This window comes from Trifolium pratense, linkage group LG6, assembly GCF_020283565.1.
Source record: "Trifolium pratense cultivar HEN17-A07 linkage group LG6, ARS_RC_1.1, whole genome shotgun sequence".
Lineage (NCBI taxonomy): Eukaryota > Viridiplantae > Streptophyta > Magnoliopsida > Fabales > Fabaceae > Trifolium > Trifolium pratense.
Window position 1 is genome coordinate 19,306,592 of NC_060064.1, and position 25,683 is coordinate 19,332,274.

At 33.2% G+C, this 25,683-nt stretch overlaps 2 protein-coding genes and 2 long non-coding RNA genes across 5 annotated transcripts; 2 read left to right on the forward strand and 2 right to left on the reverse strand.

The window, feature by feature from the left end:
• Positions 1–404: 404 nt before the first annotated feature.
• LOC123891871 (B3 domain-containing protein Os07g0679700-like) lies at positions 405–3,126 on the forward strand. Its single transcript, XM_045941746.1, has 7 exons — positions 405–688; positions 1,096–1,192; positions 1,314–1,488; positions 1,581–1,654; positions 2,211–2,453; positions 2,831–2,871; positions 3,030–3,126. Exons 1-7 carry the CDS (start codon positions 405–407, stop codon positions 3,124–3,126), a joined length of 1,011 nt encoding a protein of 336 aa, XP_045797702.1.
• A 1,657-nt stretch (positions 3,127–4,783) lies between these two features.
• LOC123892582 (probable serine/threonine-protein kinase PBL1) lies at positions 4,784–9,103 on the reverse strand. The gene is made up of 5 exons (XM_045942402.1): positions 8,854–9,103; positions 6,850–7,523; positions 6,129–6,386; positions 5,751–5,870; positions 4,784–5,603 (listed from the first exon to the last, which is right to left on the reverse strand). The coding sequence occupies exons 2-5, from the start codon at positions 7,480–7,482 to the stop codon at positions 4,986–4,988; spliced, it is 1,629 nt and encodes a 542-aa protein (XP_045798358.1). The 5' UTR covers positions 7,483–7,523; positions 8,854–9,103; the 3' UTR covers positions 4,784–4,985.
• A 939-nt stretch (positions 9,104–10,042) lies between these two features.
• On the reverse strand, positions 10,043–24,115 carry LOC123893044. Of its 2 annotated transcripts, none has more exons than XR_006803333.1 (4): positions 23,892–24,115; positions 14,701–14,794; positions 14,248–14,306; positions 10,043–10,421 (listed from the first exon to the last, which is right to left on the reverse strand). It is a non-coding gene; the product is annotated as an uncharacterized LOC123893044 (long non-coding RNA). The 2 variants fall into 2 exon arrangements; XR_006803334.1 differs by lacking the exon at positions 23,892–24,115 and adding an exon at positions 14,887–14,979.
• A 243-nt stretch (positions 24,116–24,358) lies between these two features.
• LOC123891185 lies at positions 24,359–24,903 on the forward strand. The gene is made up of 2 exons (XR_006803000.1): positions 24,359–24,531; positions 24,632–24,903. It is a non-coding gene; the product is annotated as an uncharacterized LOC123891185 (long non-coding RNA).
• Positions 24,904–25,683: the final 780 nt, after the last annotated feature.

A 25,683-nucleotide genomic window follows, 5' to 3' on the forward strand; every position in this document is an offset into this window, starting at 1 on the left:
AAATTTCTCTTGCTTAATTCATTATATATTGCTGTTATTGCAAAAATCTGTTGAATCATCCGTTATCGGGCCATACTAAACCCAACATGCGGATGTGCGATAAGAATTTAATATGATATGAAGAATTCAGATTCTTCTGAACGACTCGTTTTAGGCAGAACTCATTAACCACTTGAACTCTTTAACTACTTGAACTCATTTGTTTGATACTTGCATTATTCTTGAGTTTTTCGTGCCAAGAACTGACAACAATGATTGTATGTTTCACAGTTTTCAAGTACTGAAAAGGCTAAGAGAGTTCAGTATATATTCCACTTTCATTGAAGAATTTGGAAGCATTTCACAATTTCATTGGAGTTCCAATGCATCATCTAAGCCAACTAAATCTGATATGAAAGTTAGAGATGTATATATATGAATCATTGTCTAATAGGCCAAAGTTGAGTATGACCCTTAATGCTCCTTTAGGAATTTCAAATTCCTTTGGTAATAGTAATAATGTTGTTGGTGAAAAGCAACAAAGTAGTAAAACTTCAACTCCAAATCTCTCAGAGTTAGAGAAAAATTTGTCCATGGCATCTTCCATTCATGTTGCACGACAATCACCTATAAGACGACGAAGGAAACACATATCTCCGCGTAATTTGCCTAAGATTACTGATCAAGAATTGCAGCAATTATATGGAGAGTATCCATTAAATACTTTAATTTTCTTAAGTTTTTTTTTATAGGACATGTATTAACTTATGTGAGGAAGGATGAAATTTACATCGGCGTAATATTGGATAACGTTACACCGTTCAATATATACACTCTCATATAATCATATCTATAAATTGAGAAGCATTAAGTTAAGAAATGTTAATCTTAATATATCTCAATGACACATTAAGCAACTTTAGATTAACATAAAAACTTGTAGACATGATCTATGTGAGAGTTATTGAACGGTGTAACAATACCGAATTATTACACTTGTGTAATTTGATCGCTCTTGAATTTGTTTTATGTAGAAATGAGAAACTTATTGTTGGTATGACAGAGTAATACTCTTGGAAAATTATTTTGTTAACCATAACTCATTATGTGTTCAAGTTTAAATTCCAAAATTGTGCCATTATTTGAGAAGACACTGACTTCCAGTGATGTTGGTCGACTCGGTCGCATGGTTCTTCCAAAACCATGTGTTGAAGTAAGTTTGATAACCTATAAGCAGCTAAGCTTAGTTCTGAACCAATAATTTTATTCTTGACCAATTTTTTATTATAAATGTTCTATAATTTGTTAGAACTAAAAGTGGTATAATTTTGCAGACATATTTTCCTCCTATTTCTCAACCAGGGGGTATTTACTTACATATTGAAGATGTGAAAGGGAAGAAATTGATGTTTAGGTTTAGATTTTGGCCAAATAATAACAGCAGGATATATGTTTTAGAAGGTGTACTTCCTTGGATTCAGTCTATGCAATTGCAAGCTGGAGATTTTGGTACATTTTATGATCCATTATTACTTTAATTTAGGCTCAAATTATGGATAGAAATTTATACTAATGTTTTCCTTTTACAAAAAAAATTGCAGTAACATTTAGCAGGATGGACCCCGAGGAGAGACTGATAATAGGGTTTCGAAAGGCGTCAATTTCTTCTATAGAGGTAACAAACTCTAAATTGATACTATTAAAGATCTCGTGTAAGATTGAAAATGTGCAGAAAAAAATTAGCAGAAAATTGAAGTGCGAAATTCTTCTACGTGCTATTAGAGGACGATTTTTCTTAGAATATGTATGCATTTAGTAACATTTAACGTATTGATTATGAATATTATGGGTGTGTTTGATCTGCTAAACAATAAGGGACTGAAAACAACAACTTCAGCTGTTTTGTGTTTGATTTTAAGACAAACTGGGGTCAATGGACCGTACAAAAAGCTGAAATTCTTGTCCCCCACTAAACCACGAGACAACTTTTTATCCGGCACAATTTGTCTACAATACTAAAGTAACCTTTTGTCCACCAAACATGTACAAGACAAAATATGTTCAATACCTTAAATTTTCTCCTGTGTTGTTTTGTACCTTGTATTGTTCTATTCCTTACTTACATTTTGAATATCAAACAGACCCTATATGTCTAATGTGTCCTATGGCTATGGTTCTAATTCAAATGAAACTTTCTATTTTTGTATTTATGATAATTTCTTTCCCACTAGGTGCATGACATTACTATGTCTAAGGGCAAGAAAAGAGAGGAAATGCATCTGCCAAAAGAGCTGGTTCCTAAGAAGAAAAGAAAATGTGACATTGGATCAAAAAGCAAGAGGCAGGTTCTTGATAACCAAGATGCATTGATGCTGAAACTTACTTGGCAAGAGGCTCAACATTTTCTTCATCCACCCCCTACAGTTAATTCAAACATTGTAGTGATTGAGGATCATGTTTTTGAAGAATATGAAGTGAGTAAACTATTATCATTAAGAACCTGTAATTTTTATGAAATTCATTATTTGTTGGCAAATTGTTCTGTCTAGTTTCTTTTTTCATTTTTGACTTTACATATATTAATATGTTCTTCGACTAAAGACTAATCACTGCCGCGGCGTGTGGCTGTCACTAGCCAAACATTTGAGGACTTAGCCATATAAAAATGAATTTTTCTCTTCCCCCCCTCCAATGTTTCTTTTATACCCCGAAAAATCTGTTTTTGCCCCTGGAAGGTTGACTTCGGAATAACATGGCGACAATGCTTCAATTTTTAAGAAAAGAATTAATGAAAAAAGATCCACATATGTTTAATGGTAACTGGTAATTGACTATACTTAATTTGATGCAGGAACCTCCTATCATTGCAAAGAGAGGTATATTCATAAATGGGTAAGATAAACATGTGTGATAGTGTTTCTGCTAGTTAATGTTAGTTCGAATATTCACTTAGTCCTTACAAAATTACGAGCTTTTAATCAATTTTAAGTCCTCGCCTATTTTCTTTTGGACTAATTGAATATTTCATTTGCATTGTGATTAAACTACAGAATGAATGAGCAATGGATACAGTGTGATAAGTGCTCAAAATGGAGGAAGTTGGAATTTCTGGTGCAATGCAATTGTGTTAACAAATCTTGTTCTTAATAAGGTCTTTAAGCTTTTGTATGCTTTCATCAGGTGTTCATGTTCTGCTCCCATGAATTGAAACCATTAATTTTGATCTAAATGGCCTTTGCAAAAGAGCTGGTTTTTGATATAACACAATGATATCAATTGATCTTTGAAGCCAATTAACCACATCTTGTGTGAGAAGAGTCTTTCATTGTAGTTGCAATATATTCATAAATTAGGTTGCCTAGGGATAGTGGTAGGTTTTACTACACAATGGGATAGTTGCATTCCATTTTTCTTGTAATTATAAATCTGTCTTGAGACTTTGGGTTTATGCATTCCATTTTTATCTGTAATAATCCTAAATATTTATCTAAGATGGTGATTTGGACCACTATTTGGTACCTATATCGGGTGGATCTAGTTGCCTAAGGATCAGGACCTTAGGCAACTAAATCCATAAATTTCTAAAATGAGCGATTTTAAAATGTTATCTAATTAGTAAGAATTTGAGAACACCGTGGAAAAGAGAAAACTCTAAGATGGTTAACCGTATCTCTTTTTAGCGCTTTTGTTAAGATATCTATCACTTAATCGTCACTTCTACAATGATCACTTTCTTTTCAAGTAATGAAATCATGTCACTAATGTGTTTACTACTCCCATGAGGAACTAAATAATAGTACTTAGCTAAATTTATAGCTGAGTTGTTATCATTTCTCATGATTACTACTTCTGTTTCTTACCTTAATCTTCAAGCAATGTATTAATACTCATTTATTTAGTGAGTGATGTTCATTTATTTATTTAATCTCTTAATAAATCACAGTAAAAAAACAACTCTAATGATAAGTTTATAATTTATAAGAACACTATTCTTTTAAAAGTAGGCAATACCTCTCAAATTTGAACCTAGAGTTGGTGATTTGAAGAATGAAACAAGGGTACCAATCCAAGAAAAGATGGATTCAAGAATTCAACCCATGTGCAACACAAATGAAAAATATTTTGGTCTCTACCATTTGGTAGAGGTTTAATCTTTAGTAGCTGTGTATAAAAAATAATAAGGTTAATATATGTTTTGTCCTGTCATTTTTTTCCATAGATTCGTCGTTTTTAACTCTTAACAACACATGTTGATATATGAGTGTACATTTTGATGACATGACATGCCTACTTATTTTTTATTTTATTTACATTTAATACCACTTGGCATGTCACCCATTTTATTTACTCTCAAATTAAAAGTAAATAAAAAAATAACAAGTAAACATGACACATCATCAAAATGTACAGTCATATTATACCAAAAAAAAAAGTACAGTCATATACCAATATATTAGAGTTTAAAAACAGAAAATCTTTATATTAGAGAGGGTAAAGCAAAATTCTTTTTTACAAGGGGTAAAGCAAAATTCTTTTTTACAAGAGATAAAGCAAAATTCGCCTAAATAGCGTGGGACAAAACAACTATTAACCGAAAATAATATATTATAAAATATTGAAATGTCAACTCTTAAATGAATCTATGTTAACAAGTTAATTTCAGGAATTAGTCTTCCAAGTTCAGGACTAAATTTAATGGCACATTCTATATCACATACTAAATACTAGATTATTAACCTTGGCAAAACAACATTTTATATATTTTGGTTTTGGGCACTGGATAAAGGATAAACATGCTAAAAACTATATAATTTTTTTTATATAAATAGGGTTATTAATTGAACCCAGTTGACCAACCTTTGCACTATCTACAAAAGAACATCCTCTCAGAAATCACACTGAGGGATTAAAAGATGGAAGAACCACATCTTTATCTCCTATAAATTTGTGTTGAACCACACCAAAAAAAATAGATAAAAATAAAAAAATGAACATTATATAGACATTCAATATCCTTCAACACTAGCCCTCCTAGAGGCGGAAGATGACTTACGGCTCTCTTGCCTATCGAGTTCTTCCATAGAAGAACAAACTCGAGGTGGAAGGACAGGCACACCGGACCATCTTGGAGGCGAAACAGATAGCGGAGCTACGGACGGCTGTGATGGAGAAAAACTCAACCTTGGCGCAGGGCAGACGATACCATTAAGACTTGGTGATCTTGACATTTCTTTTCCGGATAATGGTGCTGGTTCTTGGAGTGGGAACCTGCAAGAGTATTTCAAATCCTGTATCGTTTTGAGATGCTCAACAACGATTCTCATGGTGGGTCTATCTGATGGCTCCTTTTGTAGGCATCTTTGTGCAATGTCAGCTATTGTTCTTGCAGCTTTGGAAGGAAATCGACCTTTAAGTTGAGGGTCCATGATCAATGATAAACGATAATCATCAGCTAGGAAAGGCCTACTCCATTTGACTAAATTCCGTTCTTCCTTAGGGTGACGGCTATCAAGATTCTTTCTTCCAGTAAGTAACTCCAGAAGAAAAATTCCAAAGCTCCATACGTTGCTCTTTGGGGTCAGCATTCCTTTCTCCAGTGTCTCCATTGATAGGTTTCCAACAGCCTGAACAATACAATACGAAACAAAAAATATTCATATTCATGATAAATAGGTATGAAGACGATAAAGTAAACAACATTAGCTAAATAGAATAGACACTAGCTGGATATATAAGAATTACAAAAAACACTTGTAAATTAAAGTACTTACAGATGAACTGCTGGAAATCTCTTCCTCAGGAATATGTCCGACACAACCATATCCGGAAAGCTTGGCACTGAAATCTTTGTCAATCTGTATGTTGGCTGTCGAGAATTCATTATACATTGCCTGAGACATAAAGAGCTATATCAACAAAGATAAAGATGCATGCATAATTGTTAAATAGGTCCGAGGCAACAAAAAAAAACTAATCATGGCATCCTTGAAATCATCCAGTCCATAACATGAAAAATAAAATAAAGCAGGTCCTTCGGCACTCACTTGGTGAGATATAAACAACATGTGAACGGATAAAGACGATATGAGTCAATGACAACATGAAGTTTCTCCAGTTCATTATGTCCAATATGATTTCATACTAATTACCTGAAAAGGCCCTTCTTCATGCAAGAAAGTAAGACCCTGTGCAGCACACATTGCAATTTTCATTCTTGTATTCCAATCAATGGATGGTCCATCAGATCTACCATACAACAGGCGGTCCAAGCTTCCATGGTATAGCCTCTCATAGACCAACATTCTATGTTCTGAACCATCACGAGCATGAAATCCTAGCAGTTTACAGAGGTTTGGATGTTGCAAAGTTGCAAGAGTATTGACCTCATTAATGAAATCCTTCAAGCCCTGAAAAAATACAGAAAATTTTAGACCACATCAGAAAGTTCTCAGGTCATTTAGAAATTTTTTAATGTCAAGACAAACATAAAATTCACAACACTGACTGATAATTACGTGTCACTTTCAATCAGCAGGTATGCAATTAGTCAATTTACAAGGATTTTCCAACAATAACATATTCATATGCACGGATATTGGAGACATGACAGAGTAAGGAGAATAGCAAGAACAATGCTTAAGCCCTACATATAGCAAAGTTGAAGGACATAAAGCGAAAAACTAAAAAGCAATCTAATTCATCTGTTAGATTTAATGGTTAATTCGAATGCATCACAAAATACATATATGACATTGAAGTCCAGACATTCTAAGATAATAATGCAGGCATTATTTCTTGCTATATTAGCAATTAGCATGCATGAAAATAGCAAGATATGAAATTAAAATAATGTAATACTAAAAAAAGCACCTGAGATGATGGGTGAAGGCGTGTGACAGTGGCTTCAAACTTCTTTGCACTTGAAGGATCATCACCAAAGTAAGCTTTGTATATTGTAGACGAAAGACATTCTGACACGCATCGATCAGAAGAGAAATTGTGGCAAGCAGCAGCAACTTCCTCATACGGAAAGTTACGAAGTGAACCAATTGGTGGAAGTGGCAAAGGTCCAGAAGCATGTAGAGGAACACTAGCAGTCCCCAACTTAAAGCTGCCAATAGCCTTCAGTGAACTACCTCCCTGAGGAGATGGTAGCGGTAAAGGTTGTGGACTAGAAGAACGCTGCTCCTTCATTGATCCTCCTCCTCGGTATTTTGACTCTTCTTGTTCCTCATACTCAATTGAGGTTAAAGCATCTTGATCGGCTGCATCAAGAGTTGAAGGAGCAGATAATGCCCGTATTCTATTGTTAGTGGCTTTATTAACAGGTTGAACGGGTTTCACTCTTGTCCTAAAACTAGGAGGTGCAGACTGTAGTGAACGAGTATGAGTTTGAGGTTCAGGAAGTACTGAAGGCGCATGATCGTTATGGTTTATGCGTTTTACATAGGCAAACGAATCAGACTTCTTCTTCTTGCTCTTCAATACAGTGAAACACCCCATCCTTTTTACAGAATTAGACTGTTGTAGAGAACTGTTTATCTCTGCAAAAAAAAAAAAGAAGATAAAATGAGCATAAATCAACTCTCATCAATTTGAGATCGGCACTTGATAGAGTAATGCTTAAAGGAAAAGCATGAAAAAATTATAAAGAATCTGATTGTCATATTTATCTCCTAAATTATGCCCAACATGAAAATCAGATTATTAATAAAATTGTTAATCGGAGAGCCTACTTTACCAATGGTATTTGTAAAACTTGTGAATCATGATCAATTATAAAAGTATGTACAGAAAAAGAATAATTTCTTCACTTTCATTTCGTATTAGAATATTGTAATAACTTTTTTTGTCAACGCTATTACTAGATAATTTTGGCAGCAACTATAATTTATGGTGACAGTCCTTAGTTCCAAAGTGACTGTCCATCACAGATCTGCGGCACTTTTCATATCTCATAAACTCAACTATCCATTTGAGAATGCCAAATCATCCTCCTATCACCACCAACAACCTGTCGTCAATGGAGCATTCTTGATGCTCCATGCCCCAATACACATCAGCATGTATATGGGCAGCACTTGAATTGACAATGCCCCTATGCACTTATATCAAATTCCATCATTGCAGATACAGAATTTAGATTCCTATGGTATCAGCACGATTCCTGCCATTTGGTGTGTGAATGATTCTATTCTAGCAACAAAACAAAACTACACATGACTACAGCGACGACTCGCAACAAAACACATGAACCAAATCACGATTCACGTGATTCCAATTATCAAATGCCTAACGCCTAATATATGTAAATGCACAATTCGATTCTCAAAATCCTAGTTTCTCCATTGAGCACAACTTAAAACAATAAAACAAACACAATCTACCCTTGCTCCCCAATTTCATCTTCAATCTCACAGCACAATTCAACAACTTTTTTTTTTAAAAGGGAAAAAATCAAGTTAGCAAAATGCTTGTTTACAAATGAATAAAACTACCCAATTGCTAAATCCTTAATATAGCTCAAAATACACAACCTTTCCATTGGTTTTCATGTAGACTTCAACTACATGAAAACCAATTCAGATCCATAAAAATTAAATTTTTAACATAAACCTAAATAATCAATTTAGTTTCACTATATCAATAAAATATATTTGAATTTTCCAAGATGAAAAAGTTCATCCTAAGTTCCTAACAAATAATTTTCCAAAGAAAAAAAAAAAGAATCAAACTACAAAACAAGATTTTCCAGAGATTGAACAAAACCATAAGAGACAAATAAACACCAAAAAAATATCCCAAATCAAATTTGCAGCTGAAAACACTGAAATTACAAAAATCAAATACAACAGGATAAAAAATTGAACAAACCTGGTGGAGAAATGGGAGCTCATGCAACTGAGAAATTGTTAAAAATTGGAACTTTTTTGTGGATTGAATTCGTTGAAGAAAACCCTCTTATCGAGTCAAAGAAAGCAGATTGAAAAAAGCTGAGAACAAGTGAAGATTTTAGAGAGAGAAATAGAGAATGAAGAATATTGAAGATTGTAGAGAGAGAGAAAAAGAAAAAAGAGTTTTAAGAAAGATAAAATGAGCACTGGTCAAACCTACCAAATACCCAAATTTGTTTCATTAAACACCAAACACAAGATCTGTTTTTTCATTGTTTTTTATTTTGTGTTTTGACAATTTTGTCCATTTTTTGCTTTTTCGATTTGGCTTCTATTTTTGTAGTTTTTAATTCAAAGTGAGTTTGAATGTCCCTTTTTTTTTGTTATGAACTAGAAACGGTTTCATTTTGTATTTGTTTGTTTTTGAACTTTGACGAATTCAGTTTTCTTGTTGAATTCTTTGTTTGACCACCGTCAATTCTTTAAGATTTGTTACGTTTTAGTTTGCTTTTATTCTTTGAATTTGAATTTGAATTGAATGGGTTATGGGTCTTGTGGAAAATTTTATACTAATGTTATGATTTCTAGTTTATATATATATATATATATGTATATGTTGGTCTTTCTGTGGAAACCTTCACGAACAGTCGTCGTTTTTTTATGGTTTTTCCGCTTCTCACCGCAGCTCTTTCCACACCTTCGGATATTTGGTGCCAAATCGTCGCTCATTTCCTTATTTCTTCGATAATTGAGTTGACTATCTTTGTGGCATCGATTGTACAAGTTCGCGAACAGGATGGACGAGTGGAATGAGGGAAAGCGGCTCGATTGACAAAAAAGAAGAGTAGCCCCCTATAACCTGACAAAGTAACTATAAAAGAATTCCCGAGTAATTCTCAACCAACATATGTGATTCATATATATATATATATATATATACTCAGTGGCGGCTTGCACAATCTATATCATGTAAAATCTATCTTAATTTTATCTTAAAATTTTAAACTGAATTACTCAAATAATATAACAAAATAAACACATAAATAATATTAAAAACAATAAATCCCGTGCATGGCACATGCTAAGATACTAGTTAATTTGATGGCAAAAATGTAACACCCTAAAACCCTTGCCCGTACTTAACAACTTAATTAAATAAACATGCAAGTATTCTAAGGTTTACATCCAAATAAAAACCATACATCAGAGATATTTCATTTAATAAACAACGGAATAATTCAAATAGCATTTCAAATACTAAGTAATCATGCATCAAGGTTACATCTCCAAAAGCCATAATCCAAGTCATAATCCAAACACATGGATAACATCCTCATACAATCATCATAATAAAAGCAAGGTCATACATAGACAAAAGATTCAATAACATACTAGCGCGAAAACTCGACTAGTTGTTACAATATCAGAGCATCTACTTATTACAACCCAACAAACTAAACTAGAGATAGCTACTCGCTAGACTCCTCACCAAGCTAGCAAAGCAAAGAAGTGACTACTCCTTAGAGCTAGTGTCCTCTACCTGGGAATCTGGACCCCCGAAAGTCCAACACATACACAAAACAGAGAGTTAATAATTGATATCAATAATAGTGCAAGTAATCTCGAATACTAAACACTTGAATTAAAGTAAAGCATATCATAAGCATACATTCTCTTACACAATCCTACTAAATAGGCATACTCATTTCATCCCATAAGAGAACAATTAGATAATATATATACACATAATCATCAATTACACTTATGTCATTCCAATGTCAAATACCAATTATCATCAATAGAATACATAGTCCCTGTCCCCGTGAGCTTAGCTCAGTTGGTAGGGACATCGCACTATATGTGCAAGAGCCCGGGTTTGAACCCGGGACGCTCCACTTGCTCACCTTTAAGGTGGATTTTCTAGCCACGAGACTACTTGGCCTAAAAAAAAAGAAAGAATACATAGTCCCTAATGCACACTAATGTCATTTAGAGACGTAATGTCTCCTAATGCATATCTATATGCATGCGGTACCATTCCTCTTTGTGGATAAACTTATATCGCATTGTGCACCTCCCTAGCTCACGGCTATGCACTTGACCAAGAACATTTGGATTTCCTACCTTCAAGAGGTATAACATACATCATGAATGCATGAACATGTTTACGTATCAACCATATGATACTTACATCACCATATATACAATATATATTTACCTCAACATTAGCATCAATCACATAATTCACGTACTTCCATCAATCATAATTAATACCATAAATAATTATCTACACATACAATTTTTGTTTCACAATCCAAGCAAGTTATACACTCATGATTCAATACTACATATCATTATTTAGAATTGAAATCACAAAATCATGTCCTGCTATACCATCACTTAGCGAGAGCTAGTATGGTCACAGCGACGCAAAACCGAAAGCTTCAGGATCAAAGCGAGCCCTGACGAGCCTTGGCGAGACTCGGCGAGAGTGCCTCGCTAGACGAGCCTTCATCTCGTCTCAAGAACAGAATGAACAGGCCAGCTCGCTATGCGAGCCTGCAAGCCTTGCTAAGCGAGCACACCAATTCAGGTGTTCCCTGCTTCGGGCTTCCACGTAAAACCCTTCCAAATCATCAATTCCAAATTATAAACACATAAAAAATGGAAACTTTGAGCATACATGATCATACTAAACATAAAAGTACAATCAAGGTCACACATTTACATTAAAACATGTCAAATTCATGAGATTAAACCATTTTTATTCAAAAACTCATAAACACATTTAAATCATTACAAAGATCTACAGATTTCCATCTTTATAACCCAAAATCCGTACTTCTAATTAGTACTAAGTTTAACAAACATAATGGAATCCAAAAGATATCATTTTTTTTATCATTGAATTACCAAAAATCCCAAATTAGAGTGTAGGAAGAAAGGGATGGAGAAAGTATGATTTTTCCTCTTCCATTGAATCACTCTAGATGAACAAATACTACTCTTCCATTCTATAGTCCTTCCTCTTCAATCCTCCTCTCTAATTAACTTGGCTTTTCTTTTCTTTTCTTCTTTCTTCCTCTAAGAACTTCACTTTCTCTTTCTACCTTTTTATTTTCTTTCAAACTTATGATTTTCTCTCTCTATCTTACTAAAACCCTATCCTCTTTCTATATCTACACCTCTTCACTTACTAATTGGTAACACTCTAGCGTTAACTCTAGGCCCACTCATAAGCCCAACTATTATTATTCTACCAATTAATTATTTTACCCAATTAATAAATAACAATTACACATAATTAGTTACTTAGATGCAATTAACCACAAAAAATACACATAATACAAATTAATCAATTAATTACTAATATTTAATTTTAGGTCGTTATAAAAAACATCTCAACATTTAAAAATAAACATTAAGAGTTTAGGCACCTGACCGAAAAAAGGAAAAGTTGGGTAGACACCTGACGCTTTCTCAAATGCGGAACTCGTGATCCCCATCTCGATCACATTCAAAGTATTCGTCTTTCAATTAAATTCTTAATAAAACAAAAAATAATAAAACAATTTTTTGTGCGAGTGAAAAAAGAAAAATCGGGTGGACACACGACACTTCCCTGAATATTCGTAACGAGGTAGGCTCTTTGCTTTCAGTCGGAAGTTCGTCTTCCACGCTTAAAACAAACTCAACAGACCAAATCAATTTTTCCACACCAAAATTCTTTTCACAAATGTTTTATCCATTCTAACGTGATACAAACAAGCTTAAGACTCCCACGCGCGAGCATACAAGCTATACGTTTAACCACAAGCATGCGACCTAAGCATCGTTCTCTAAAATAACCAACCAACAAGTATTTTATATCCAGAACTACGTAGCTTTGATTTCTCCATCGCATCGAGGGATACGTAGGAGCAAGATACTACTCTTGTCAACCATAATAATAAAAAATTATTTTTCCCTCTATTTAAAATCAAAACATTTTCCAATTTTTCATTCGCCTTTAATAATAAGGAAACAAACATAAAACTAACACGTAATTAAGCGCTAAATTAATTAACGGTTCCCGTTGGTACAATCGATGTGAGGGATGCTAATAAACCCCTTACATAATCGACTCCCGAACCCGAAAATTGTGGCGTTGACCATCTTTCCGTTTCTTTAAAGGTTTTATCGATATTTTTCTTTTCGCCCGCGCATTTTTCCAACGACTTTAATAGGTTATATGTATCCTTAAAAATTTCAACATGGTTCCACCACAAACAATGATATCAAAAATTTCACAATATATTAAATATGCTAGGTCTTTGAATTTTGTTGCATTTGTTGGATTACCCCTTGCAATAATTTGTTATATGGGGAACTTTCAAGTAACAGGAATTTTAAAATGAGATGGTGAGAGAGTTAAATCTCAACTATCAGATTAAATTAATGGTTGAGATTAGATGCTTTTATTAACCTCACACTCTCTCTTTTCCTTCACTGAACGAGAATTGGAATTTGGAACAGTTTCTCCTCATCTTTCATCTTTGTCTCTCGCTGCCATTCTTCATCTTTCTGTGTTCATCTTTTTTCTATCAATTTTAATTGCCTACTGTTAATTGCCTAATTTCTAGTTGTCTCTAGATTTTGCCTTTGTTGATGCATTCCAAATTTTCATCCTTTTACATCTTCCTTAGGTTGAATCTCTGATATGTTTTACTCACTTTTTACATTTAAGTTATTTTTAAATAAAATTATTAGAACATCACATTCACTATTAATTAATGGTTGATTTGGAATATGGCAAATCAAATTGATCCATTATGTTAATATATTATTATATATATAATATGATTTATTATACTTTTCTATTAACAATAACAATGAAATATATAAGAAATTTTGATTTATAAATCTATATATATATAGTATGGATTTTTAAATAACCCAATTCTGCTATTCAGAAAAAAATAAAAAAATAAATCCAATCCTAATCGAAAAACTTCAATACTGAATTTGTCATTCCCCATGGTTTATGATTAACTAAATAAAAAAGTTTACCGCCACAGAGGACGCACGGAGGATGTCAATCGGCCACAACGTATTAATTGACGGCAACAACATAATCCGTTACAACGGCGACAGCCATGGCCTTATAAAGGGAACCAATGTTTCTTTGTTCCTCTATCTAAAATCAGTAGCACGAGTGGCACTGCTGCATGGTTTTTATGCGTAGGGATGAAGTGTAAAAGAGATTATCTACCGTTAGAAAAATTAGGCAACACGATAAAGTTTTGGAGGAAATTTTATCAACCAAATTTCTGGATACAGTAATATTTAAACCAGCAAAATATGAGTCAAATAAGAGGGATGAAATATAACATACCAATAGTGTACTATGTAAAAAGCAACTGATACTTCCGAGATAGAGAGAGAGAGCGGCGACTGTAAGGATTGAGAGAGAAAGAGAAAGCTTAATTTCTTCTGTTTTAATAAAAAACAACTGATATTTTTATTTCTTTTGTTTTTTTTTTGGTAGTATTTATTTCTTTTGTTTTATTATAAAAAAAAATTAAAAATTGGCAGCCTAGGCACGTGCCTGGTGGTGAAATCGCCACTGCTCTCGCTTGAAAGTTATATATATATATATATATATATATATATATATATATATATATATATATATATATATCAATTCAAAAATAATTTTGTTAACATGCTTTTAAGGTTGTAAAAAAATTACATGATCGAAAAATATGAGAGTATAGGAGATATTATAAGAGTTAACATTAAAATGAACAAGGAAACTGGAGTGTCATAATAGAGAAATAAGATTTACCATGTAAATGGGCATATACAAAGACCTTCGACGCACCATTTTAGCACAGTATCTGGATATAATTTAATGCAATCGCTGTTATCGATGCATTCTGCTGTAATGTCCAATAAGTAGGAAATATTAGTAAAATAATGGGTGAAACATTGTGTATAACATAAACATAGGAAATTATGAGAATGAACTTACTTTTACTAACGACTACAACGATAAAAAGGGAAGCAAAAAGTATCACACTATAAATAAAATTGAGAGTTTCAACCATTTATTTTTCACTTTTGCATATGGTTTGATCACTTTATATAGTAAAAACTTGTTGCTATGTTTACATCAATTTAGTAGTTTTAATAATTGAGTTGTTTCAGTAACTCCTATAAAATTAGAATAATTATTAAATTTCTTCAAAGTATAATGATGAATGGTATTTGTCCCTTTAGCTCATAGGATAGATCTCATAGAATAACTTTGCTTATAATTATAGAGTTCATTTTTGTTTTACCAACCTTTCTTTATTATTTTTTATTTCTTATTTAGTCTCTCACAATTGTGAGAGAAAAACCAAAATTATTTTATGGTTTGGAATCAGTCGAGGTCGACCCGTATATCTTAGAGGTCTCGTGTTTGAAATTAGAACAATTTTATTAAATGTCACTTATTCTGAACCGGGCGAAATTCCAATATACCAAAGGTCCAATAAAGTAATGGGGTGTAAAGCTCTAATGCATGTTAGCAAGCATCGTATAACTCCTCCTACACAAGGATAGACACGTGCAGAGTGGAACATGGCCTCAACCAATAGAAATCCCATATAGTAGGAAATTAGTACTATTTTTGGTTCCACTAACGTAGTGGAATTGCCGCTCTCCATGCATACTCATGCAATGTTTGTCCAATAAATACACAACTAGGCTAATAAAAAGTATCACAATATAAACAAAATTGAGAGTTTCAACCGTTTATTTTTCACGTTTGCATGTACAAATATAAAAGGTTTGATCACTTTAGTAAAATCTTGTTGCTATGTTTACATCAATTCAATAGTTTTTAACAATTAGAGTAAATTAGAGTACTCCCCCCTCCATTGATAAATACTTAAATTACACTACTCTCTTCTCTTATGTTAAAATACATACACTCTACTCTTATACAAAATATATTAGAGAAAATTTCACTCCCCACACCCTTGAAAGAAACTTGAATTTCATTCCTCCTCCCCTCTTATTTTAAAACCTACATTTTCCTCAATTAATAAAACTCCATTTTTAATATAATCAAACTTCTAATTCATATATTTTCATTATTATTATTTCTTCACATCATCAACATATAATGTTAACCTTTCAAAAAAAAATTATAATGTTAAATATTGTTATAAATTATAAAAATATACAAAATAAAATACAAATTTCAGATAAATTACTAAAGTTGATTAAAGAAACATTTTATATTAAACTTTATATATAATCTATAATAATAATAATAATAATAATAATAATAATAATAAAATTCATAATAGAACTTAAAAAAAAGGATAATTAAGTTTTTAAATGATGACTTAAAGATTTTTGACATAAAATAGTGACTTAAAGTTAATTAGTATCACAATAGTATTTATTTATGATAAAACGGACTAAAGGATATATTTTAACATAAGAGGAGATAATAGTATAATTCAATTTTTTTAAGGGAGGAGAGTGTAATTTACTCTAATAATTATGTTGTTGCAGTAAGTCCTTCAATTTAAAATTAGAAAAATCATTGAATTTCTTCAAAGTACAATGATGAATAATATTTGTCCTTTTAGCTCATATAGAATAACTTTGCTTGTAATTATAGAGTTCATTTTGGTTTTAGTTACCAACCTTTCATTACTATTTTTTTACTTCTTATCTAGTCTTTCATAATAGAGAGAGGAAAACCAAAATTATTTTATGTATTGGAATTAGTCGAGCTCGACCCGCATATCGTAGGGGTCTCATGTATGAAATTAGAATAATTTTATTAAATGTTAGTTGTTCTGGACTGGACTAAAGTCCAATATACCAAAGGCCCAATAAACATGGTATAACTCCTCTTACTCAAGGACAGATACGTCCTGAGTAGAATTTGGCCTCAACCAATAGGAATCCAATATAGTATGAAATTAGTACTATTTTAGGCTCCACTAACGTAGTGGAATTGCCACTCTCCAAGCATACTCATGCAAGGTTTGGGCAATAAATACACCAATGCACCAAACATTCAAGGTACGTGATTACAGTCAATTATATGATGTTTTTAGCTATTATTTAGGATAGTTTTTAGTAGCTAATTAGCTTTTTAGTAGTTTTTAACTAAAGTTACGAAGTTACTTGGCCAAGAAGCAAAAAAAGAAGAAATTGCATAAAAAGGAGCAAAAAAATGAAGAAATCAAGCAGAACCATCGCGCCACGATGAAGACAATCACAACACGATGGAATAAGATTTATTTGGAGCAAATCTGCGTAAGTGTTAAGCAAGAAAACAATTGTATCGCGCCACGATGATCACATCATACCACGATGGCAATTTACTGAAGCCATCGTGGCGCGATACCTTGCGATGCCACGCGATGAAAAACCCCAAATCCACTAAAAACTATAAATATAGCTCTCCTCCTTCACAATTATTCATTCATTCAGAACTTCAGAGAAGTAAAATACTCTAAGGAGCAACAAGGAGGAGAAGCAGAGAGGGTTTAGAAACTCTCAAGGGAAGGCGAGTCTTCCTCATCCGAGGGAGTTGAAACTTTCTCTGCAAGGCTATGAGGTTATTCTTTATGCATATTTTCTTTATTGTTTAATATGCCTTTTAGTAACTAAGTACCTTTAGGTTAGGTTGAGTATGAACTCCTCTAAGAATGCTTAATATTATGTAATTTGGTTCACTCAAAGTTTATTTTAATTACTATTCAGTTTGTTAATCATTATTATTTTGTTTTACACACTTTATTCATAATACCGGCCATATTGTTGAATGAACTTAGCGGATTAGCTGATAACGTGACAACATGACTAATCCCGACACATGCAAAGGTAATATAACTAGTCGGAACTAGGAACAATTATACAAGTACTCAAGGCTAGGGGGTTATTAGGATTAATAGTTACATCTATGTTAAATTCTGCATGTTTACAATTATTTAGTTAGAGTAAGATAAAGTTGAAAACTTGTTAAAACGGGTAAAACGTGACATTAGAAAGGGTTTTCTTACTAAGATTAATAATAGCGTCTTCACTTGCAATGGGATAATACTAGAATGCGTGAGCACATATTATCAAATAGAAATTAATGCGCCGGCTAACAAAAGGGGTAATAAGAATTATAACACCAAGTTACCAAGCAGGAGTAGAAGAGTGAATCGAAAGTACCTAACCTATTTTCTAAAACCTAACTCTTTTATATTTTATTATCTGAATCTGTCTCAAAACCTTGTTAAAACCAAAACGAATGCAAGCTATCTAAATTCCTAAGAAAGATCGATCGACTTGGCACGATCCCTGTGGATACGAACTCATTCTAGACACCGAGAGTGTGAATTATTACTCGACGGTAGACTGATCCACTTGCTAGACTGCAGTCACTACGCAATATTCACATGATTTCCTTGTAATTTCCTTGTAATATTCTGTCGACTTATAATATATTATAGTCTTTTGAATCCACCATAAACTGATCTTATAACAGTTCCAATGGAGGAAATCAATCAACACATCACTACATTCACTATCTCTCATCTCTGGAGGAATTGCAAACATCAACGAGGAACACCAAGAGACCGCTACACAAATGATGGAGATATACAATAAAAGACTAGCAAGGCTAATATTAGATCATGGAGGCCATCTTATGTCTATCTATGTCGTTTGCTCGAAAGTTTTGAAATTCTATATCATATTGATTTGAAACAAACTATGTTTCTAAATGATTTTCTCTTATACTACATTAAATATATCGTATTAATTTTGTCTTTTAACTCTATGTTTTCTTTCATGATTTAATTATTAGTTTTAGAGGTTGCACCATGAATTCCTTTTAGAGTTTTTTTTTTTTTTTTCTTTCTTCTTTTCAGTATTTGATTATTCTTTTCTAAGATTTTAGCTAGAGATTGTTCAAGTTCTGAACGAGTAAGATGAGAAAATATCTCTTCAGAATCTGATTCTCAATCTGAATCTGCTTGAGCCATCAGAGCCATGTTGGCTTGCTCTTCGGCAGAGTCATCATTAGAAGAGTCAAAGTCGTCCGATGTTATCAGAGGCTTCTTCTTCTCTTTGAAGAATTCCTTGGGCTTGTCTCTGCTCAGCTGAGGACACTCATTTTTGTAATGTCCAGAGCCAGAGTGAGAATTAATAACAAATGAATGGATAAGCATCATTATGCTCATAAGTTGATAAGCACCTCTATGCTACAGCTGTCATTCTTATCACTATATATCAGCAACAACACAACAACTCATGACACCTTGTTACTTAATTAGAAGGATTTGTATTTATATTAGAATATTTGCTATTCATCAGATTGATCACAATTGTAACATATTAGGATGTTTCGTAGCATCATTGGAGCTTTGCAATATATCACCTTGACTCGGCCAGACCTTTCATTTTCCATCAATAAACTGTCACAATTCATGCACCAGCCCACGCAGATCCATTTTCAACAACTCAAACGCGTCATGAGATATCTCAAACTTACCATCAACTATGGCTTGAAACTCAAGAAACCAGCTCATTTAAAATTACATGCCTTTAGTGATGCAGACTGGGGAGGCAACTTAGATGATCACACTTCTACCTCAGCGTTCATAATTTATTTTGGAGGTAATCCAGTGTCTTGGTTATCAAAGAGGCAAAGAACTGTGGCGCGATCATCAACAGAGGCTGAATACCGCTCCGTAGCAAACGCCGCAGCAGAAGTCATGTGGTTGGCAAATCTTCTCGGTGAATTACATGTCAAAACACCTGCTCCTGATCTATTTTGTGATAACATTGGAGCCACATACGTGTGTTCTAATCCAGTTTTTCACTCTCGAATGAAGCACATTGCACTTGACTACCATTATGTACGTCAACTTGTTCAATTGGGTAAACTCCGTGTGTCTCACATTTCCACCAAAGATCAACCTGCAGACATACTCACAAAGCCTTTGTCTCGACCCAGGTTCACCTACTTGAGAGACAAGATTGGTCTCACCGACTGTGATCCCATCTTGAGGGGGCGTAATAACAAATGAATGGATAAGCATCATTATGCTCATAAGTTGATAAGCACCTCTATGCTACAGCTGTCATTCTTATCACTATATATCAGCAACAACACAACAACTCATGACACCTTGTTACTTAATTAGAAGGATTTGTATTTATATTAGAATATTTGCTATTCATCAGATTGATCACAATTGTAACATATTAGGAATGTTTTTACTATTCTCTTGCAATCACACTAAATGGTGATTGTCTGCTTGTATGTATATAAAAAACAACTGTACAATTACTCAAACAATACAATCAATTGAATCCTTTTAAGAATAACTTCCAGATCACTTGTTGTCTTTGGATTGTCTTTGCCTATGCTTCCAGAGCAGTCGAACCTTTCTAGGATGAACCTTTCGACTCCTCTAGTTCATCCTCTTCTGCTTGAAGTGCTATAACTTTCATTGAGCAACAATGTCAAAAAGATATGATTTGTCATCATAAAAAAGGGGGAGATTGTGAAGAAGATTTCCTTCTTGAACTTGGCTGGGTTTTGATGATAACAAACTCACATCACAACCCAGCTTAGGTTTTTTAATTAAATTAATTGTAAGTATGGTTCTTATCTTTGATTTATCATTTTCAATAAATATATATAACTTAGAATGCTCAGAAATTATTTTAAAATCAATTACAAATAAGTTTCTAAGTTAAATATAAAAGTCCATACGAAGCAAGCTTTTAAAATATAAAAAAGTTGAAATTTAAGAAAAGCTGTCTGCTCTTTTTAAAGCGCCTCTCCTGCTCGACCGAGTTAAAAAGATCTGCTCTGTTTGTAATTCCAAATCAGTGAATTTTGAAAACAGAACTTTTTAAATCGCCTGTCAGTTTAATATGCCCTGGACAGAATTCATATTATATGAATCATTGCGTTTTTTAAATATAACTTTTTATTATAAGTTTTTTTGAAGAGTTGTCTTGCTTCATGAACATTTTCTAAAGCCTCTATAAATATATTTGTGATCAATTACAATTGATAACAACTTTCATATTCACAATATTTCTAAGTTATTAATATCACTTTTTCTCATAAACTTTCAAACATATATATCTTGTGAAACTTTGCCTATATTTTCATATCCATAAAAGTTTCTGAGCACTAAGATATATACATTATTAAAGTGATATTGATTTGATAACAGCCATACATAGTTTTCTTCATTAATGAAGAAAACTATGTATTGTTGCTTGTTTTCCAAATGTTGTGGAAACAAGTGTACGTTGTTTAAGATAGTTGGGTGCTATCTTGTGTTGTATGAGAATTTCACCATAGGGTTTGGGGAAGATTCTTGTTGTTAAAGATAGTGGGGTGATATCTTGTGTTGTATGTTAGAAAGATTGTTAGGGGGTCTTGGGGGTAAGATTGCTTCTAACAAAGATTCTAACATAGTGAAATCCTTAAGAGGTGTGAAGGTACTGGACGTACCCTTAGGTTAGGAGGGGAACCAGTATAAATCTTTTGTGTCCATTTTCTCTTTCCTTCTCTCTTTTATTTTTCAGCATATTGTTATTACCTTCATCATAACTTTCAAGAAAAATAAAAGGAATCCAAAACATCTCTAAAATAACCAAAAGTCTTAAAACCTAATTCACCCCTTCTTAGGTTGTATTCTTAAATTTACAATAACTTTCTCTGATTTTTGTTTGTATGTGAGAGCCAATTACTTCTCTTTCTTTTGAGGCTCATTCTTCCAGAGTGGTTGAATTCAAGTTTGTCGTTCCTTTGAGATTGACTACATTATCAAGCTAAAACAACATGTGAAAAACAAGATGTGCAGGTGCAACATATTGAACAAGATGTTCCAACATTGAGTAGAACCTCTTGACACTGGGTAAAGAACATGTTCAGATAACATGTTGAAACAAGATGTCCCACACATTGCGTTAAATCGTATCTTATCCTAAGCCCGAGAGTCTCTCCAAGTTTGTTACAATGTGCTAATATACGATTGCCAGCTATCAAAAGTGAACTAGGTGTTCAAAAATGAGTAAGCTGAATGGGCCGATTCTGAACAGCGACGTCTCAGCTAGTGGTAGAGTGTTGATGATGATAATTAAAGCTTGACCATTCCGGCCTTTGTGTTGGGGGGAAGGGTACCTGCAGTCATGTTAGCACTCTGACGCTCAAGTCAGTATATGAAAGAAGTTTAAAGAGTGTAAATGGAGGCGCAAAATGTCATACCTAGGGATTGATGTATGAGTGTTTATATATGAGAGGATATTAGGGTTTACAGAATTACAGTACCCATGGGGTCCCCCATGTGGAGTGAATCAACCATAGATAATACTTGTATTGTCCTTTTGTACGAGCACTTGAGGACGGTTTAGGCTATTCACCTTTAGTCTGTGCTCATTCGTATGTTTGTCGTGGTCGTGTTGCCACATGTTCATTCTTATCCCATTTTGATGAGTCTTCTCGTATGTTGGGCTTTTAGCCGATCCAAAGCAAAAAGGTTAGATAACAAAGTTTGTTATCAAGGCTATGTGTTAGATATGATTGGGAATCATAACTAACTTTGATAAATGATTTATTTAAATCTTTATCTTATAAGTGTTAGTTTTATAATAAAGTTTGTTTTTAAAACTAATTCCTATCATGATGCAACTCAAACTCAAGAAAATCAACATGATCTGCATCTCTATATAAAGACACTCAAGAAAGAGTACCAAAACACGAGCAATAACTGAAGATTGCGAGTCAAAGATCTTGTGCCCACGCTGCAAGATAATACTAGCCTCTAAAGCTTAGGTGCTAAGGTTTAGAAGTTAGGATTGTTGTTGAATGGTCGTTCAACACTATTGATAGCTACTGAAGGTTGTAATCACTTAGGACTAGTGATTTGGAGAAAGTGAGTAGGTTCTCATATCTAGGGGGAGTAGGCTCTTAGGAGAAAAATACTAGGATTATGAAAAGGCATAAACATCAATAAGTTTTGGTGTTCGTTGTAAAGACTAAGTATTAATTCGGAGTAGTGACTTTACTTTCCTGGATTGGTATCCCCAAAGTAGGTGTGATTTCACCGAACTTGGTAAACAATTACTTGTGTCCTTTACAACATTTCTTTATTTCTTTCCTTTATTCGTCTTCAATACTTTATTGCTGCATCGCGATGTCTTACAAGTTGTGCTAGACATCTTGCAAAATACACAGTTGTCCTAGACATCGTGTACAACATTTGTCCTCTGAAAGAATAGAATTTCAAATGACATCAGAGCCGACATCCTAACATGCTGGGTGAGCTCCAGGGAAAATAATTTTGTTTAACATAGACAAAATAATAAAGATGGAGGGTCAATCAACATGTACTGAAGCCAAGGAAGCATGAGAAATTCTAAAAACTGCCCATGAAGGGACTTCTAAAGTTCGTATGTCAAAGCTACAACTCCTCATAACAAAGTTTAAATCTAAGAATGGAAGAAGACGAGACTATATCCGTATTCAACACTAGGAGAAAAAAAGTCCGAGGAGAAGCTGGCCAGAAAAATCCTTAGATCATTACCTAACAGATTTAATATAAAGGTCACAACCATTGAGGGAAGCACAAGACTTAGGCACCATTAAAGTTGATGAACTTATTAGTGATCAATACAAACCTTTGAGATAGCCATCAATGATAGACTAGAGAAGAAGAACAAAAGCATAACTTTTGTATCTGTAGAGAAACTCAGTGAAGACAATCTATCAGAAGTCATAACTCTCATTGACCGAAAGGTCAACAAATCTTTTAACAAACTACGAGCAAAGTGGAGGACAAATGTCCCAGACAAGACGTCCAACATCAGGTCACATAGAAAAGTCAAAGATGAAGACAACTCTGACCAAGACAAAGGGGTAAGATGTTTTGAATGTGAAAATTTTGGCCATATCAAACCTGAATGTCCCAACTATCTAAAGAAACAGAAGAAGGGAATGAAAATTACCTTGTTTGATTCTGAGAATGAGAACGAGGAAGAAGCAGCCAGCAAAGCTTTTACTAGAAAATATGAAACTAGTAGTAATGCTAGTGAAGAAGACTCCTTATATGAGGATTTGGCTGAAGCACACAAACACTTACCAAGTGGGAAAAATATTGTCTACTGTTAGAACAACAAGAGAAGATCATTGTTAGAAGAGAAGATCATAAAGGAACTCAAAGAGGTACTGATATATTAGGATGCTGCAAATGATAGGTCATGTTTATGACGTGTCGGTAGTAGGGATGTTAAACATTACCATGTGCTGCTTTTGCAATTTAATATATTTTAAACACATTGAGGGACTTAAAGGGGTAAACACAACATATTTATTAAAGATATTTAACATCAATTCCAATTTTATAAATGGCTTCTTGCAACTTTTAAGTGCTAAAACTATTTAATTTTGAAGTTAACAAATGATGAAACTTTTAGTTTTTTCTTTTTTTTTTGACAGAAGGATGAAAGTTTTACTTATAAAATGAAAAAACCAAATTTCATATTTTACATGCAAATGACAAAAATATGACTCAAATTCTTATGTTTGTTTATGCTTTCATCATCTTTCTTTCTTTACTTTTTATTGTAACCAACAGTGATGGTGGTGGTATGTCATTTTTTTAGACCATTTTCAAAATTTTAAATTTATCATCTAAATATTACATCACTTTTAAGTAACATTCCTTTTTTCTTATTTCACAATGCAGAATTTCCTTGCAATACAGATTATGATTGTCCAGAGGCAAAACCCCCTTTATATTTTAAATGCAGGTTTTATATTTGTAGACTCTATCGACCGAGAACGTAACACTATACGTATGATGTATGTTATTTAGATCTTTAATGTAAAAAATAAGTAATTATGGTTTCCAAATTTTTGACTTCATTTGGTTGAAATTCCATGGTTGATCAAATAAGACTTCTCAAGAAATACACTGGGTATTTATAATTATAGATTTAGATGATAGTTTCTTGCTTTGATTTTGTGTTTCGTTTTGTTCCTAGTTATGTTATAAAACTACACTTTTTTTTTCTTCACCAAGTTTTATCAAATTGTATTTTTCTGGCCTCTTACCTAACAAGTGTACCAGTTTTGTCGTTGCGTAATAATATTTATAATAAGTTCGTCTCCACAAGAATCGTCGAAGATAACTATTACTAAAATCACCATATGCAAATGAAGACACCAGCCACTTAAACTAGTTGGAAATCATGCAAACATTAATTTTCTGAGCGTTAATCCTATTGCCTCTAGCCTCTGGTTGTATTTTACTTTTCCTAGTGTTGGCTAGACTAATCATCCCAGATATTTAGAGCTTTGTTACGACTTACGACAACATTTAATTCTTAATAATAATCAATAAATATATCTATATAGCATGACATTGAACAACAGATAATTAAAACTAATAAATATAATTGCAAGTAATATAAACTTTTTCAAACCAATTACATAAATCAAATATTCCTAAGGGATTTCATCTACTTGACCTAACCTAAGGTAATTAGTTACCCATAAGCATAATTAACATAACAAAAGAGTTAGAAAATTATACATATACAATGTAACCTCGTTAAAACGCTAAGAAAACTACCCCAATGGTGGGAGATTGTCTTCCTAGAGAGCTCCCTCTTGATGCTTGGTTGCTTCTCCAATTGATTGTTGAGAGATGATTTGAAATATGGGAGTGAAGGGCTCTATTTATATGCTTCTCGTGGGCTTGAACATGATGCCATCATGCCACAATATATCCCATCG